The 18,598-nt window shown below is 32.5% G+C and overlaps 3 protein-coding genes across 5 annotated transcripts; 2 read left to right on the top strand and 1 right to left on the bottom strand.

The window, feature by feature from the left end:
* The first annotated feature begins 1,753 nt into the window (after positions 1 to 1,753).
* On the top strand, positions 1,754 to 6,258 carry LOC110608568 (calcium-dependent protein kinase 11). Of its 2 annotated transcripts, XM_021747830.1 has the most exons (8): positions 2,081 to 2,449; positions 2,933 to 2,984; positions 3,523 to 3,666; positions 3,771 to 3,923; positions 4,051 to 4,166; positions 5,007 to 5,174; positions 5,281 to 5,505; positions 5,684 to 6,258. In XM_021747830.1, exons 1-8 carry the CDS (start codon positions 2,396 to 2,398, stop codon positions 5,840 to 5,842), a joined length of 1,071 nt encoding a protein of 356 aa, XP_021603522.1. In that variant the 5' UTR covers positions 2,081 to 2,395; the 3' UTR covers positions 5,843 to 6,258. The 2 variants fall into 2 exon arrangements, with proteins under 2 accessions (XP_021603521.1, XP_021603522.1); XM_021747829.2 differs by lacking the exon at positions 2,933 to 2,984 and having other exon boundaries at positions 1,754 to 2,449.
* Positions 6,259 to 8,117: 1,859 nt separating this feature from the next.
* On the top strand, positions 8,118 to 12,803 carry LOC110608570 (50S ribosomal protein L21, chloroplastic). Of its 2 annotated transcripts, XM_021747832.2 has the most exons (6): positions 8,118 to 8,551; positions 8,991 to 9,071; positions 11,323 to 11,424; positions 11,522 to 11,596; positions 12,307 to 12,461; positions 12,575 to 12,803. In XM_021747832.2, exons 1-5 carry the CDS (start codon positions 8,207 to 8,209, stop codon positions 12,430 to 12,432), a joined length of 729 nt encoding a protein of 242 aa, XP_021603524.1. In that variant the 5' UTR covers positions 8,118 to 8,206; the 3' UTR covers positions 12,433 to 12,461; positions 12,575 to 12,803. The 2 variants fall into 2 exon arrangements, with proteins under 2 accessions (XP_021603524.1, XP_021603525.1); XM_021747833.2 differs by lacking the exon at positions 12,307 to 12,461 and having other exon boundaries at positions 8,119 to 8,551.
* A 543-nt stretch (positions 12,804 to 13,346) lies between these two features.
* LOC110608569 (uncharacterized membrane protein At4g09580) lies at positions 13,347 to 17,504 on the bottom strand. The gene is made up of 4 exons (XM_021747831.2): positions 16,939 to 17,504; positions 15,823 to 16,093; positions 15,535 to 15,705; positions 13,347 to 13,834 (listed from the first exon to the last, which is right to left on the bottom strand). Exons 1-4 carry the CDS (start codon positions 17,202 to 17,204, stop codon positions 13,703 to 13,705), a joined length of 840 nt encoding a protein of 279 aa, XP_021603523.1. The 5' UTR covers positions 17,205 to 17,504; the 3' UTR covers positions 13,347 to 13,702.
* Positions 17,505 to 18,598: the final 1,094 nt, after the last annotated feature.

Below are 18,598 nucleotides of genomic sequence, written 5' to 3'. Positions count from 1 at the left end.
TGACTCAAAATTGACGACCTACCTTATGGTGTATTTGTTGGGTGCAAGGGAGAAAGCAATTAGCAAATATTAACTTGTCTCATCTTTTATTTATTACCACAATTTCTCATATTTAAAATCGTTAAATAAAAAAAAAAAAAATTCTCAAATCATTTTTCATTTATCTCTCCGATAAAACTGATCCTAGGATGATACCATGATGTGAAGAAAAAAAAAATGTAAAAAGGCCTATTTTAGCTCATAAGTTTTAGGTTAACAGTAAAATAAATTTTAAAACTTTTTTTAAGTCGAAACAGACCTTTTTAACTATTAAAATAAGTTAAATAAAATTTTAAATTTTAATAATAAATCAAATATGCTCTTAAAAGACACATAAACCTTAAAAAGTGTTAAATAAAACCTTTAAAACTTCAAATAAGCTAGATATACATTAATTTCTACTTTGTTGCTTTGTAACTAATCTTATTGCTCTGTAATTAATATTTTTCAGTTATGTCTGCTGGGTTATATTATGCATTAATCTCCGAATAAAATAATTGATATTATATTTTATTAGATCATATTAAATTAGTGATGATAATTATAAAAAAAAATAAATTTAATAGACTTTTTGAACTATCAGCAAATTAATAATTTGCTCTAATAATACACTAAATACTTATCATGTGATAAGCACATAAAATATATCACATAAAATAATTGATATGAAACCTCATGCACAAGAAAAATTTCCATTCATAACATTTAAATCGAAACAAATTATAGTCTATTATCTTCTTTTATCTATTTTAAAAATCTATTTATATTATTTTTAAGTTTAAAATGCATGGATGCACTCCTATAACATATTTAATTTATAAAAAATTTAAAGAATTTATTTCGCCTTTTTAATAATTAAAATCGTGTATATGAATTCAAAAATTAGCTAATTGATTTTAAGGCGATCGACACTAGGACTTGAACTAGCCTAAACCCTTCAAAACCCATAAGTTTATTATTTTTTATTTTACAAATAAGACTCATAAAAAAATATTTAAAATTAAAAAATTAAATTAATAGATTTTCGTCAAAACCCATAATAAATTTATTATTTTTCATTTTATAAATAAGATTCATAAAAAAATATTTAAAATTAAAAAATTAAATTAATAGATTTTCGCCGTAAACTCAACATACTTAGAAAAAAAACTCACTGGACCTACATATAAATAAATCTCAACAATTTAAAAAATAGATTAATTCAGAATTAAATTTATATAAAATAATAGACTTAAATTATAAATAAAATTAAATAATAATAATAATATAAAATTTTAATATTATAATTTTAATTTTAAATAAAATGATAAAAAAATTTAAAACTTATAATTACATTATGATCTTTTAAATTTTTATTAAACTGGTAATTTACATTCAGGACAATATATGATATTCGAGATTTTTGTAATTAACTCAAAAAAGATTATCTGAGAAAGTTATGTTAATCCGATTTTTATTTTTTATAAATTAATTTAAAATTTTTAATTTAATTTTCAATTTAACTTAAAAAATTATTAGTAAATTAAAACCAATGATTTTTTAGTATATTTATGAATATATTAAAAAAATTTCTTAATTTTTTAGATTAAATTTATTGATTTTAATTTAATTTATAAAGTATGAAATTTGATTTGTTTATTTTCATTTTTCTAATTAAATTGAATTTGAATTAATTTTAGAAAAAAAATTTAAAAAATGGGTTAGAATCATAAAAGGCAATTATTTATTGAAGACAGGAAGGAAAAGGAAAAAGCTGAAAAGAAGTGCAGATCCTTGAAAGATGGAAGAGAGAAAGAGATAGATAAACTCCAAAAATCATCTGAGATAAATCTTGCAAGGATGAAGAAGCAAACTACATCACCATCATTATCATCATCATCAACACAAACAACAAAGCCTTCAAGATCAGTTCTTCCATATAAAACGTCAAGACTGAGGGACCACTATCTGATAGGCAAGAAACTGGGCCAAGGGCAATTTGGCACTACATATCTTTGTACCAACAAGGCCACAAACAAGAAACTTGCCTGCAAATCAATCCCAAAGAGAAAACTTCTCTGCAAAGAAGACTATGAGGATGTTTGGAGGGAGATCCAGATCATGCATCATCTCTCTGAGCATCAAAATGTGGTGCAAATCAAAGGAACCTATGAGGATTCCATGTTTGTGCACTTGGTCATGGAGTTGTGCGCAGGTGGGGAGCTCTTTGATAGGATTGTGGCAAAGGGTCATTATAGTGAGAAGGAGGCTGCCAAGTTGATCAAAATTATCGTTGGGGTGGTGGAGAATTGCCATTCTTTGGGGGTTATGCATAGGGATCTTAAGCCTGAGAATTTCTTGTTTGATACCCCTAGTGATGATGCCAAGCTTAAGGCTACAGATTTTGGACTCTCTGTCTTCTATAAGCCAGGTTGGTGTTTTGGTTCTTCCTTTGCTTATTTATTTATGGGGGCTTTTGCTCCTCATTAGATTGGCTCTTGGACATAGTATTCCTTTATGACTGACCGTTTGATGTGTTGTTGGGATCTTCAAATTTCTATTGATCAGAAAAGTGGATGGCTTTTGGGCATTCGTTGCTTTTCTTGTTTGTGTTTGGCTGTCGTTTTCTTTTCTTTTTTTTTTTTTCCTGATCTTTACTGAGTAGATTATTTAGATTCATTTCGTAGGCCATGAACTTTTTGAGTTATATTCGGGTCCAGATGAATATTTGATTGTTTAGGGGAATCAAATTGTCAATTTTGATTTTTTCTGTTTGGCTGAAAGCCTGGTTAATTGATGAATACTTTAATTGTTTTTTGCTTGGAGTTTATATTATGTTTAGTTAATTGTTTGCTAATTGCTAGGGAAAGATTGTAGGATGCTGATTTCCTTTTTTGGAAATTTTCTTTTCCAGTGTTTTTCTTGGAGTGGAAATGTTGATGCCAGTCTATGGTTCAGAATACAGGGTATTAATTTATACAAGATTGCCTTCACTGATTTCTTTTCTTTTGTTGTTTTATTTTCCTTAGAAGTATAACTTAGTCAAGCTTGATTCTTTTGTGGTTATTTTTCTTCTTTAATGCCTTGGAAAATGATTCTACTTTGGCCAAATTGAAATTGATAGAATTTAAAAATGATTCTGAATTACATATGCATGTTATGTGCTTAAAATGAATTCTGTTTATTAATGTATAAGATATCATTGGGGTGAAATGGATAAAATATTAAAGTTTGAGAATTCATTTACAAACAAGTTTTACTATAAAAATTTGCAAGTGAATGAATTCCATATCCAGTCGGTTCAAACATAATGCGAGTGTCAACAATGCTAGGCTTTCTGAGCATGCTTAATTGAGAGTTGCCTTGTGAAAAATGATCAATTTTTAATGGTCGCAAGTATCTGGATTTTTAGGGGTGTGCCACTGCCAGTCTCAATGCCTGGTGCTTTGCCAAGTATTAAATATTGGTTACTTATGCCTCTATAACTTTGTTTTCTCCCTGCAGGTCAACATTTCTGTGATGTAGTTGGGAGTCCATATTATGTTGCACCGGAGGTTTTGCTTAAGCATTATGGACCTGAAGTAGATGTTTGGAGTGCAGGTGTTATTCTTTACATCTTGTTAAGTGGGGTTCCACCTTTCTGGGCAGGTTATGATCTTAATTGTCATTTCTCTTTCTCTGTAATGTTGATCTTTGTTCTCTTTTGCTTTTTGTTAATATGAGGTTTAGTTTCTCGTTTCTCTTACTTGCAGAAAATGAACCAGGAATTTTCAAACAAATTTTAAAAGGCAAACTAGATTTTGAGTCTGATCCATGGCCTAAGATCTCAGATAATGCAAAAGATCTTATACGAAAGATGCTTGAGAGGGACCCAAGAAGGAGAATTTCTGCACATGAAGTCTTATGTTAGTTGTCTCATTCTTATTATAATAAGAACTTAGTTTATAGTTGTTATCATTTGAATATAGCAATGTTTTATCTTTGTGAAAAATTATTGTAAATTCATAATAATGGAATTGGTTTATGCATCAGGTAATCCCTGGATTGTGGATGACAGAGTTGCCCCTGACAAACCTCTGGATTCTGCAGTATTGTCTCGCCTGAAGAAATTCTCAGCAATGAATAAGCTTAAAAAAATGGCTTTGCGTGTATGTTTTATCCACCTTTCCTATAATGATTTTACTGATCCAGTCACCAAGATAGTTGAATTATAAATTGCATCATTTTGCATGAGCAGTTATGATGTCGAGTCAATAACATGACTTTTAGAATTTGAAAATATGGGCTTCCTAAGAGAAGTCTTACTGGGAAAATGACACTACATATTTGTTTGTTTGTTTTTTTTTAATGTATAATTTTGATGCAAGGAATCAAATTCTGAATGGCTCTGATCTTAATTTGTGGTCCTGAAATGAAATGATTAGCTTCTGAAGCCACCAAATTTTTTAAGCTTATTGATGGGTTATCTTTTCAGATGATTATGTGAATGGCACATTATATTTATTTGAAACAAATCAATCATTAAGTAGCTTCCTGGGATGTGAAGGGATGAATAGAGGAGGAAGGAGAAACTTTCCCTATTTTTTTATTGGATGTTGTAAAGTAAAAGTCTCATAACTCTGTACTTCTCAAATTGAAACACTAATCATTTAACCGCTGGTGGGCATAATTCAGATTTATAGTTAACTTGGTCTCTAGCAATTTATTGCATTTCATAAGCATATGCCTTATTTAGAACACAGTGCATAAATACCATCACCTTTACCTTAGTTTGAATGTACTCTTAAATTTAAGTAACAAGGTGATCTTGAATTTTACCAAAAGATTTTAAACCAATTTCTCTCTGTTATTTGTTATTACATGCCTGAAAAGCTGTTGTAATGCTTGCTACCTCTCTTTTTCACATGGTGCTGTTTCTATGGTAATAAATAATTTGGTTTCTGGTTTATGCATCATTTCTCGAAAAAGATGATAAAATCCTTTTCCAGGTCATAGCAGAAAGACTTTCTGAAGAAGAAATTGGTGGCTTGAAAGAGTTGTTTAAAATGCTTGATACAGATAATAGTGGCACGATAACATATGAGGAACTTAAAGTGGGTTTGAAGAGAGTGAGTTCTGAACTGATGGAATCTGAGATCAAGGCTCTAATGGAAGCGGTAAAATGATTTATTAAAAACCATAGATATGCCTTGTAAATGAGCATGTTTTTTATGGTGTCACCTTCATTGATTTGGATGATTTTTGCATTGGAAACTTCTACAGGCTGATATTGACAACAGTGGAACAATAGACTATGGAGAATTTCTTGCTGCTACTTTGCACTTAAATAAGATGGAGAGGGAGGAGAATTTAGTTGCAGCCTTCGCCTATTTTGACAAAGATGGTAGTGGCTACATCACAATTGATGAGCTTCAGCAGGCTTGCAAAGACTTTGGTTTAGGTGATGTTCAACTGGATGAAATGATCAAAGAAATTGATCAGGACAATGTAAGTGTTTACGGGTATTATCGGATCACATCAAATAGTTATTTTAACTCATTTCTTTTCATATTTTCATTTTTCTGCCTGAGATGGCTTATTAGCAATCCTCATGCTGTCTAAACGTGCTACCATATGTGGAGAAAATCTAAGCTTCTGGTTAATTTTGGTTTGCTATGTTTTCCAGGATGCACGAATAGATTATGCAGAGTTCACAGCGATGATGAGAAAGGGAGATGACGAAATTGGAAGGATGAAAACCATCAGAAGCAGTCTAAGCTTAAATCTAGCTGATGCTTTGGGAGTGAATGAATCGGTCATGGAACCAGATGCATCTACCAACTGAAGGCATTCTTTTATATGTTTAAACAACATGCAGCAATGAGGAAAAGAAAGCTACAGCTAAGTTTTTTTAAAGCTATCTTTTGCTCAGTTGGTAGGATTCTGTTATTCTTAGTTTTGATGATGATATTTTATAAAAGCTCATTCATGTTCTGTAGACCGAAAAATAAGATATACCAACCCCATATGTTCGACAGTAACAATTCATCTATTCCATGATGTTGAACTGCAGGATCACATAACTACGACAGAAGCAGCAATTCATCGAAGTTGAGTGAGTGTAGATGCTAACAATTGTCGATTTTGTAGCCATGGGGCCATGGTATTGTTGTAGTTTTTTTGCTGATATGTACTGCCCATTTTTGTTCATAATAAATAGTTACAAATTTTCTATAATAGTGTTCTTTTTTTCTTTCTTAACTTTTGTGGAATACAAGTTTCTGTAGTGTTTGATCATTGATTCATTGATCTCCAGCTGAACAAATGAAGAAGACAAAGGAACCTTAGACCAGTAGTCATCTAGATTTCATCACAATCCCTCATGGGTATCATTTTGCAAATGCCGATTTCTCTTCTTGTTGTATTGCCATTGAAAAAGAGGGACAGAACCTACATATTGCTGTTGTTGCATGCACACTAGTTATGATCTTACCATTTTCGATTTGATTCTCTCTTAGGTATTAGCATGCAACCACATCCAAGAATCCATGCAAGCTTGACAACTTAGAGGAATATGTTGAAAAAGTTGCATATCTCTAACATCAAACAAAGAGTTAAATGTGCCATATCCTATTATCTAGTGACTAAATTAATCATCTCCTGCAGCGGTAAGTCTTCCAACCCAACAGTGCCACAGTTAATGAAAGGATTAGTAGCATCTGGAAAACAAGGTCATACACGAGTAGTAGAACCATCTCCAATACAATGACAAACTCCCATGCTAAGAAAAGATTTAGCCTAAAAAATACTGTGCCATATATAACTCCGATTAGCATATAAATCAACTTTAAAAAAAGAGGAGCGTGAAAAATATTTAGTTTTTAAAATTCTAGCCATCAAGGACGTTGGATCGGTGAATAACCGCTATGTCTGCTTAGCCAAATAAAAGTAAATGAACCAAATTATTTATGAGTTAGTTGAGGTTCAATTCAATAAAAAATCAACTGAGTTCGACTTGATTTCTAAACGAGTCAAGTCTCCACCTCTATATAAACATTCATGATCTAAACCCATAGTTTAATTACACTTAAAATTTGTAAATATTTGAATGCTTAAGATTTAAAAGTTTGTTTTTCTATATGTTTGTGAGCTAATTTGCGTGTATACTTAACTAAAATTATTTAATTTTAAATTAAAATTTATTATATTTATAAATAAATTTTTTCGTGAATTCAAGAATAAATTCGATAAAAACTCGACTCGTCTAAATTCGTTTGCTAAATAAACTAACATTAAATTTATTAATAGTTGACTTAAATTTAAAATAAATTAGATCAAAATTCGGGTTGAGTTAAAAAAAAATTTAATGAACTAAACTTGATATCTTTTAAAACCAAGCTTGACTCAGGTTCATTTACCCATAAACCTAAAAAGGAAGTAGAGTTGAAATGAAAGGATCAGTGGCATCCGAAAACCAAAGATACACTCCCATGCTAAGAAGAGATTTAGTCTAAAAAATACTATGCCATATATAACTCGGATTAGCATATAAATCGATTTCAAAAAAAGAGGAGTGTGAAAAATATCAACGGCCACTCCTGTTTAGCCAACATAGCTAAATTAAACTCATGAACCGTTCAAAACCCTAAACCTCCTTCTTCCTTCCTAGTGCACATCTTCTCCCTTTTCAACTATAGAATTCTTGATCCATTTGAACCATTTTATCATCAATATTGATTCATTAAACGCTCAAGTTGATAGCAAATTTTAGTGTTTCATGATATAAGATGGAATTGTCAGAATAATCGATTTTAATAAAGTCTCTTTCTTGTCCATGAAAAATAATGGCGTTTCCACCTTGCATACCAAATCATACCTTATTCGTGATAAATTGGAATACTCATTCATTTTACATCCAATTAGAGATGATGAACCAAGATAACATTCAATCTGAATATTATCGAAAAGGGTACGTACAACAAATTAATAAATGTTCTTTGAGTAGGCATACTCACATTTCGGCTAAACAAAACTGAGGAATTCATAGTAGAGTAGAAAATGGGTGGAAAAAGAAAACGACAGAGTTAAAAGGGCAGAATAGTAATTAAGCGAAACAGATAGGATAAGCCGATAAGCCAAACGCAGCATGGCCCAAGCGCTCGCTTCAAACGCAGACAGAGGGAGACGCAGAGCTCTCCATTTCTGAGCAATGGCTTCTTCTTCTTCTTCAACGCTCTCTCTCTGCTCTTCCTTCACTTCTCAATGCAGGATTTTCCATCATCAAAACCCTTGCTTTCCTTCTAAAACTCTCTCTCTTTCTAAGCCCAACTTTGGCTTTCTCTCCAAAACTCACACACTCACCTACACTAGACCCTCATTTTTACCCGTTCCCAAATCCTCTGAATCCGAAGCACCGGTTCTTGAGGTCGAAGCTGATCAAATTCAGTCCCAGCCTGAGCCGGAATCTGAACCTGAACCTGAACCTGCTTCTGCTGCTATTGTTGATGTTGCCAAGGAAGAGCCCAAGCGTGAGGAGGTTTTTGCTGTTGTTATGGTGAGTGATGAATGGCAATGATAGCATTTGTAGTTTGATTTTGTGGCTATTCAGTTGGGTTTTGATTGTTTTGGCACTGTCAATTACATTCGTATTTCTCATGGGTAATTTGTGATTTCTCAGCTTGTTTCTTTTTTTACTCTTGAATTTAATCCTTTTAATACTAGTTTGATTGCTAACAAGTTAATCTTTTTAATTGTAATTTTGGTTTCTAGTGTAACATTTTGGTTGACATGTGTTGTGTGGTTTTTTTTTTTTAAAACACCCATAATTGGTTGACTGATAATGTGGTTATCACAATGATAGCTCTGAAATTTTCCATCTTCCCTTTTAGTGTCATATAAATTAATATTTATGGTTTTACAGATTGTTTATAGTTGTTTTATGAATTTTAATGCTGTAGAGCATTGCCTAAAGCTGGTGTTCTAATTTGTTTCAGATTGGGTCACGCCAATATATTGTCATCCCAGGGCGGTATATTTATGTCCAGAGGCTGAAAGGTGCTAATGTCAATGACAAGGTATGTGTTTCAATGTTTTCTTTGAACAATTTGATTATTTTAGAATTAAATCTTGTTATGGTTGTAGCTATTTTATTTTTAGTAATATTATTTATTGTTTGCTTATGCTGTAGAATTGTTAGATTGTGTGGTATATCTGATTTTTTATTGGTAAATGTCGTGGTTATGATAAAAGCAGTAATAGTGTCTTCACTTTTATTTGAATGTTGCTTCTGAGGAAGCCTTAATTCTGATTATTCAATGGGTTGTGCAATGGAACTGTATTACTTGAAGCTTAACAGTCTTGGTTGGGTGTCATGTTGGAGTCGCAACTGAGAGGGAGCTGTGCAGGAATTAAAATGTACTATGTGATGCAATGATGTGGCAGCCTAAACATATTTTTGGCAACTGTGAGTTGGCCCCTGTGCTAGCGCATCACCTGGAGTGGTACTCTAGTCTTCAAACAGGTTGCTTTCTTAGGAGTTGGAATTCATGAAGTATTGCTTTCATTTATAGTTCTTTTAAAAACAAATGAGGATAGGGTCCTTATCATAGTCAACAAGTTATGATAGAAGTATTATGTCTTTGTTTTTCTAGATCAGTTCAGGCCTTCATGATAGTTCCACATTGCCTGTTATGTTGTCCACCAGGAGGTCCATTCTTTGTGCTGTTGGTAGATTTGGACAATATTTCAGTCAACCATGTAAGAAACTACCACCAATAGAGATATTTCGTGTTATTTTGGATATCATGAGTCACTATCAGTCACTTGTGTGCATATACAAGTTGTAGCTCTGTAGTTACAGAGGATAACTCTAAGAGGAATGTTTTTCATATTATCAAGAAATTGAAGTAGGAAAAAATGAGTGCTAGTAGTGGAGGTATGCAGCATTGGTTACAAAGGTATTGAAGAACCTCTGACCTGAAGCATTCCTTGAGTAATCCACTGGAGTAAAATTTTCATCTTTTTGGGTGTCTATGGTGATTGACAATGGTGGGTGGCAATCAATGGATGACATGAACATGAAGAGATCCTTTGATTCTTTTAACTTGTATTTTAAATGAAAACATATGGTCCTGTTGGACAATTTTTGTTTGTGGAAGGTTTGGACAAACTGCTGCTAGTAATATATGTGTGGACTTAACATATTTATCAATTTCTGGCTACCATCTTAAGGTGGTTTGTTGGGTTCTTTTCCCTTCATTTCTGCCTCTTTGGATGAGGTGAACTTAACTGTCGTTAGATTTATAAGGGAAGTAATCAGCTATCTTATTCTGTAGCATGTTCACTGTACCAATGAGTACCATTTGACTCTTTATCTTATTTTCTGGCTGGAGCCAATGACAGCACTTAGGAGATGTTTACCAACCAAGAGTATGATATTTGGTTTTGATGCTCTGTCTAGTAGATTCCTTTTATTCTGTTGATCTATTCTTCCTACTTCTCTTTTATTAACAATTTTTTTCCTTCCTGTTCTTTCAATTTGGAGGGTGAAATTTTTTTCTTTCACCTGAAATTGCTTCATTTATTGTTATTAGAAAGTAAAACTCAAAATCATTTAGTCTATCTGTAGATCAATGTATAATCTTTTGAAGACCGTCATGATGATATAAAAGGTGTGAGTGTGTGACATAAGCATCAATGTAGGGGCCATTGCCTGATACAGTCGTACCACCACAAGTGTGAAGGCCTGAGTCTTGTGGGCATTTAATTTCATATGAAAATGAAGGGTAGCTCTGTTTCTAAATTCTCCCTTGCAATCCAGTTTGGTGGGAGTGGGACTATAACTGGTTGGTGACCCTCCATTAGATATTAGCAGCAAAGGCGGCTTCCAACAGTACTGAAATTTACAATAATTTTTATTCTAGTTTTTCAATTCAGAGCACAGGCAGTTTGATGCTTAGCTGACTTCTATCTTGTAGAGAATGGCTGTTGCAATTTTTCCCAATTTAGGATATCTAATTCTTTTTGCCACAATAATTGGTGAAGAATAAAAAAAGCAAATGCCAAAAATAACAAATAGGATATATTAGCCAAAACTGCTGTGGGATTTTGATTCAAGTTAATGGTTAATTTATTAGATTCTCAGAGTAGTATGCTGGGCCCAAAAACCTGGAATGTTATATTGTGTCTGCCTCCATTCTATGTTAAATGCTTGATAATGCTCTCTTCTGATCAGAATTTAGCATCTAGCAGATATTTTGAGTTTCAGTTTCTGGCTGCTTGCACTTTTTTCTCAATTAAAATGTAAATTTGTCGATTCTTGTGTAGATCGCTTTGAACAAAGTGTTACTGGTGGGAACCAAAACAAGCACCTATATTGGAAAACCAGTTGTGACTAATGCTGTTGTTCACGCTGTAGTTGAAGAGCAGGTAATTTCACTGCAATTGTGCATTATTTCTTTCCAATTGTTTTCCCTTTTATTTTTATCATCCTTCACTTATTGGTGCTATTGTATTCCTGATGCAGGGATTAAATCCCAAAGTTGTTGTCTTCAAGTATAAGAAGAAGAAAAATTATCGAAGAAATATTGGTCATCGACAGGTATCGTTTTTATTGTTTTATTATTTTCTCCTAAACCATTTTAATTGGTATACTAGCCAAAACAAAATCCTTTGCATGAATGCAATTATAGTTGATGCATGTATTTCACTTGTCTCTTATAATTGGACAACTCTTTTAATACGCGAGTTTGAGCAAGGTTTTTGCCTTACCTATACGTGTGTCATTTCACTTGACAAAAAGAACTTATGGAATTAGTTTCCAGTTCTTTTATACTTTAAGTTCACATAGAGGACAACATGATGCTTTTGAGACTTGGCACGTGGCAAATGTGCATTTTAAGGTTTGCAAGTTCTAGTTTTGGTTTTTTCCTGTTTATAGTGAAGGAAATAAACTAAAATACAAATCCAAATATTTCAAGTTAAGTTTCAACTCTCATTCTTGTCACTATTTTCTTTCGTTGATTTCCATTTAATCCTGTTGAAGCCCATTCACCTCCAGCTCCAGCTAAAGCGCTTTCATCTGTTTCAGCTGACCTGAGCGCATCTATTATTAATAACAAAACTGTCAGTAATTTATGTATCCCTTGCAGAAAGCTTTAGATACACACTGTTGCTTTCTCCAAATTGCCCAGAGGTGAACTAGAATTGGCATAAAAAGCAATTTAAAGAATAAGAAAAAAATATCATAATGTATCTTTCTGCACCTTGTCATAAAATGGTGCAATGACAGCGTTGCTCTTTTACACATAGAATGTCATGGGTTCAAGTCATCGAAACAGCCAGAAAAGGAGAGGCTCCATAAAATGGAGGATGCTTCCCTTCCCACACACACGCCCATGCACATACACAGTAGGAATCCATTTTTACATCAGATAATGGCCCAATACATTTCAAGAAGAATGAAAGTATGGTGCAACGAAAGATCTGTCTGTTTGTTTTGTGTAGTTTGATTGATGCAACCTTCTATTGCCTCATGCTTTCTGTGATGTCTTGATATGGTTTGTAATTGATTATGCAGCCTAATACAAGAATAAGGATAACAGGCATCACAGGCTATCAAGAATATCCAGCAGTTACGCTTGACTAGTAGGATTCTTTAGAGTACTTGATGACATTCAATATTTTTTGAGATTTCTTTTCTGTTCTTTGTTGTATGTAGTTTCCTTTATAGGGTTGCCTTTAGGTTGAGTTCTGAATTCTCATGATGAATTGTGAAAAATTAATTTCAAATGAGCTACTTTGTGGAATGTGGATCTGAAGAGTCATATGCAGCCATTTTGCTTACATATGAGCTATACGCATGGAGAATGAAACAAGATGGATCAAGTTTTAGAACATAATTTTTAGTAAAACTTATAGATGTGTTTAATTTAGCCGTCTATTCTGAAATGATGTTTCTGCTTCCTCTCATATCAATGAAATTAAATTACAATTTAATCCATATAGTTCAATAAAACTCACATTGTAGTCCCTCTATTTTTAAAAGCTATTTAGTCCTTATCACTGAAAAAACCGACAAAAAAATTTCTCATACAGCACATTTAGCATTTCAAGTTTCAGATGCATATAGGAAATTAGTCTTTGAAAAATTATGGTAGAACTAATTTAGTTTTTTTGAAGTGACGTGGACTAAGTAGCTGGTTTTTAAAAATACAAGAAGTAGCATGTAACTTTTGCTAAACTACAAAGACTAAGTTGTAATTTTACCCATGAAATTAATATAAAAGTTATGTTTCTACTTCCTCTTATATCAATAAAATGTATCAGCTGTAACTCTAGGAAACAAAAGGTAACAAACACTATTACTTTTTCATTACAAAAACACTATTTGTTACATTACGACAGCAATGCAGCAACAGGTATTCTAACATTGGAGTAATAGTATCAACACACTTTTCTCCTAGAATATTTCTGCCTCCCGACTGTAAATAATCCATATTCATTATATAAAAATTATATATACACATAGAATTATAAAAAAAAACTATATCTATTTTCACTTCTGGACATCACAAGGGAGGAGTAATCAGCCTCCAGTGCTTTGTGGCAGAACTTGTCTATGTTCTTTCTCAAATCCTCTGATTAGCTAGAGATCATGAGATCTTCCTTCACTACCTCAGAAAGATAGGCCTCCATAAGAAAACCTTCACTCGTATATCCGCTTTCGTTTTAGGAGGGTAGGAAATATGATGATGGAACCAATGAGGAAGAGCATGGACAAAGTTTTAAAATCATAAAGATCCTTGACTGACTTGAGATCCCCAAGAGCAAGGCCTGCCTGATTATACAATAACAGCGCAATTATTAGCACCATTACACAAAATGTACTGAGGAATCAATTAGGAAACTGAAGAAACCATCCAATCCTTTCAATACACGCACACAGATACAAAACACACGCACGCACAACAATTCATTGAGAAATAAATTTCAAACATGCCAAGAACCTAGCAGCTATATATGCCTCTCCTGTGATTATGGAAATCCCTCTGAAGTGCTTGTGAACTCTAGCATTTAGCAACACTTGTAGGGAACAACTATAGTCAAACTCATTATGCTTTACCTCAAAAGTCCAGAAATCAACCACACCATACAGATCATTTCTCATGCAGACAACAGAAGACAAGAAACCGCACTTGACAGATAACAAGGAATCATGCACAACACTATAAAAAAAATAAAGGCAGCACAATAATATTAAGCTGTAATTGATAGAGCTGATGCAGCAGAAGCTCCGATCATGTGAATACTAATACATGCAGACGCAGTTCAATGCAATTATGAAAGAAGATAGACTTATAAATTAGAAACTTAACACAAACTATTTATCATTTTCTGAGTTGTTTCCAAGAATTTACTTGAGTGTCGGTATAATATATGGATCAAGCAAAAATCCCCTTGTTAGCCAAAAAAAATCTGGTACATTATTCTGCTCAGTTAACATGGTCCTCAACTATGATATTCATAATTGCATATAGCAAATTTTATTTCCCTTTTTGCTTATACTAGAAAGACAGAAAGAAGAAACACAACTACGAAGTCTGAGATCCAAAGAATTAAAACAATGTTTATAGAATAGGACAACTAGAAAACAGACAACAAATTTTCACCTCAAATAAATGAGGAAACGTATTAGCAGATCACATAAATGAAATTTCCTATTAGATGAAAAAGCCTAGAAGATCAATCCAAGATTTGAATTTAATTATCTACTTTATTTTAATAATTACGATTTTATCTTCTTGACTATGCTTACTATAAATAAGAATATTTCATAATAGCATTAGTTAAGAGGCATTCTTTGGGAGGTTTTATTATTAGGATTAATTTTTATTGGTTGCCTGTATTTTAGTTAGCTTGTTCCCTATACATGTCCTACCATTAATTCAGCCACTCTTCTATCTTTTTTCCTCTCCTCTTCTATTTTTCTTCATTTTCCTCATCTCTGTTTCTTCTCCCCTATCCAATTTCCCATCTCTTCAGTATTTTTCCTACATCAGAAATCATGGTCAACCAATACTCATGAAGGACAACTACTTTCTTCTCTATTTCCTAAACAGGTACAAGATCTGTTACAACTATCATTCACAGAAACCACATTTAAATGACTTCTAGAATATTTGTGTACTATCATGCTGAATTGTGCAGGAAGCACTTTCTTTCTACTACTAACTAATCACTATTCATCCAAACATCCCAAGACAAGTAATAGGAGATGCACCAAGAAATAGGCTAAACTAACCAACATAAGGAGTAATAATTATTAATTATAATCTCAACTTAGTATATGTCTGAACGATCAACGTCGAGTACTATAATAATTCAGTAAAAACATGAGAGAAGGTGCAACATTATTTTAGAGAAACAATCAAAGAAAGGATAACTAAAAAAATCCTGATGAGAAGGAATGAGAACTTTCTAAAGCAATCATAAAAACGAACACTCAGTTTGATAAATATAAAATCATGAGAAACGTACCCTGACAGTTATATAGGAGGCTGGAATAAGTCCAAGCAATGTAGCCAAAAAGAAAACATGAAAAGGTATGTCAACAATTGGAGATGCCAAATTGATGAAAAGGTTGGGCAATGTTGGAGTTACTCTTAAAAAGAGCATGTAATTCAGCAACTTTTCCCTACGCTTTGCTATCTGGGAGAAAAAAAAAGGAGTGCCGCATTAAAAGAAATGGTATGGCGACAGGAATAAGTAGAAGACAATTGACTTAGTAATGTTTGTTAATGTAAAGACGTCAAAAGGAAATAATACCTCAGCCTGAAAAACCCTCAACTTCTCAGGCCACAACCAATTTACTATAGGCCTCCCAATCAACTTGGACAAGAAAAAGCAGGAAGAGGCCCCAGCAGTAGCATTCAAGACAACTAAGAATAGCCCTCTAACAACACCAAAAAGAGCTCCGGCTAGTAGTGACATGAAAATTGTTCCAGGAATCATAAAAGTCTGCATGAAAATATATGTAGAGCAGTAACCCAGGATGAACTGTGCTGGATAATCTTTGGCATATGTCGCAAGATGGTCCCTGAAACAAATAAAATGAAGTTCAGGAAAGAGGAATTGAAATAAGAATATAAAAAAACTAAAGTCAATAATGCTTTCCTGGCAAACAGGTCAAATGTTCGATAAAGAAAAGCTATATAAGGCAAGGTTTTCATAAATAAATGCAAATATAAGGTTAAAAACCAAAAACAACAAACATACATATATCACATTAGAGTTCTACATGCTTTCAGACTATAATCAGGTGAAAATATAGAATTAGTTGGCCACCAATTTTGAAGCAATATATAATAACTTATCAGAAACAGAAAAAAAAAAAGTGTAACCATGACTAATCAGCGTAAATATAAATTTCTGAAGCGTATCCCATTTCACCAATGACATTATCTGACAAAAAGTTAAACAATCCTTCTATAAACAACATATACTCTGCTATTTTCCCATTGGATTTTTTGTAAACATAACTCATAAAGGCAGAATAATCAATCCATTTCCAAATCCCACCACATGACCAAGCCCTTACCCATGAAATTATTAGCACAATCCTCATAGATAGCGTTGCAAATCTTATGCAACATCTCATCCATACTTGAATGACTGTCCTATTCTACAATACACCTTATGGTCAACGGTCAACCCTTCATGAAAACCAGCAAATTTTTTTCCATATAACCCAGAAAATGAATCCACAAAACTAAAGTAATTATTTTTCCATCAATTTTTAGTTGAAATTTCACATATCACAAAATTACAAAACCTTACAATCAAAATCTTCAAGCAATCAACGCTAAAATAATTCTACCCACATCTAAGCATGGCAATTCAAACAAACCCACCAACAAACAAAAAGGTGGGAAATAAGCATACTTGAGAAAGCGAAGATCTGAAATGGTACGAGGCAGCTTGAGGTTGACATAGACAGAAGTAGGCATTGTCAAGTAGATGCAAAACAAACCGGTGGAGAAGACGGCGAAGACCCCAAAAGCGGCAGCGAATTCCCATCTGGTAGAAGGGGACCTTTCCAACTTGGGCTTCTTAGAGGAAGGCGAATCGTTCTCTTTGGCCTTCTCTTCGTCCCTCATTGTTGGCCTAATGCTTCCCGCATCTCCGATCAGATTCCTCGCCGCAGCCATCAAAGTCTAAAGAATGCTTCAATAATGGGAACAAACAGGGAGAGGAATTTGACCCATTTCTTTAACTATAATTTGCTTTAAAAAGAAATCAATTTAAAGCATAAAAACTGAAAAGAATTCAGATTAAGAAATTTGAGATTCAGGGATTTTTGTGTTTTGTTAAATTATAGATTCTTTTCTTTTGAAATTCAATGTGGAGAATAAATTAAACCCTATACTAGAAATAGGGAGGAAGAAAAAAAGGGAAGCTTTCTATCAGAGACTCTCTTTAATTCAAATTTTCTTTTCCTGTGGGTTAGGTTTGGAAGCTTGTTTTTTTTCTTTTACGCCCTAATATATTTAGGGGTGTAAAGGAACCGAGGCGAGCCGAGTTTTGAAGAGTTCAAGTTTGGTTCGTTAAAATTTTTTCGAACTTTACTCATATCGAACTCGAGTCGAGTATTAAGAAGTTTAAGTTTGGCTCGTTTAGCAAACGAACTTAGACGAATCGAGTTTTTATCGAGCTGAGTTGAGTCTCAAATAGTTCATGAGTAATTTAATTTATTTACATGTATAATATAATGAGTTTTAGTTTAAAACTAATAAGTTTAAAATTAAAATAATTTTAGTTAAATAAGTATTTCTATAAATTAGCATGTAAACTTATAAAGATGAATTTTTAAATCTTAATGATCTAAATATATGCAAGTTTAAGATTATAACTAAACTATATAGAGCTGAATTTTAAAAAATTCAGATTTAACTCATGAAAGTATATGTAGGGTTTAGTTTATTTCTGTTATGATAGTAATTTCAGTTTACTTAACGAGACTGTTCATAAGCCTATTCACGAGCCTGCTTATGAACTCAGAAATGAGTCGAGCTCACGAGTCTTAACGAGCCGAATACTATGGAGCTCAAGCTTGGTTCGTTTACTAAATGAGCCTAAAAATTAAGCTCGAACTTGGCTCGTTTACAAATCAAGTCGAGCTCGGTCGAGTTTTTATCAAATCGAACCTCGAATAGCTCACAAACGGTTTAGCTCATTTATACCCTCTAATATATTAGACAATTTAATATTTATTTATTTATAATAGTTATTTATTAATTAGTACATATATTATAAAAATATTTATTAATTAATTTTTTAATTTTTATAATATAAAAAATTTTATTAATTACTCTTTTAATTTTATAAAAAGATAAATTAATTAATTTTTAATTAAAAATATTATTAATTTTTTTTAATATTTAACGATTAAAAATAATATAAAAATTAATAGACTTTTAATGTATTTTTAAAAATTAATAAATTAATTAATAATTTTTTTAAATTATAAAAATTAGATAATAATTTTTTTTTTCATCAGATTTTCCTTTGTGCTATATAAGTAGTTTTTTTTTAGTAGTTGTCA

Source organism: Manihot esculenta, chromosome 2 (genome assembly GCF_001659605.2).
Source record: "Manihot esculenta cultivar AM560-2 chromosome 2, M.esculenta_v8, whole genome shotgun sequence".
Taxonomy (NCBI): domain Eukaryota; kingdom Viridiplantae; phylum Streptophyta; class Magnoliopsida; order Malpighiales; family Euphorbiaceae; genus Manihot; species Manihot esculenta.
Note: the sequence above shows the minus strand (reverse complement) of the source record. Positions and strands in the feature narration are given on the sequence as shown.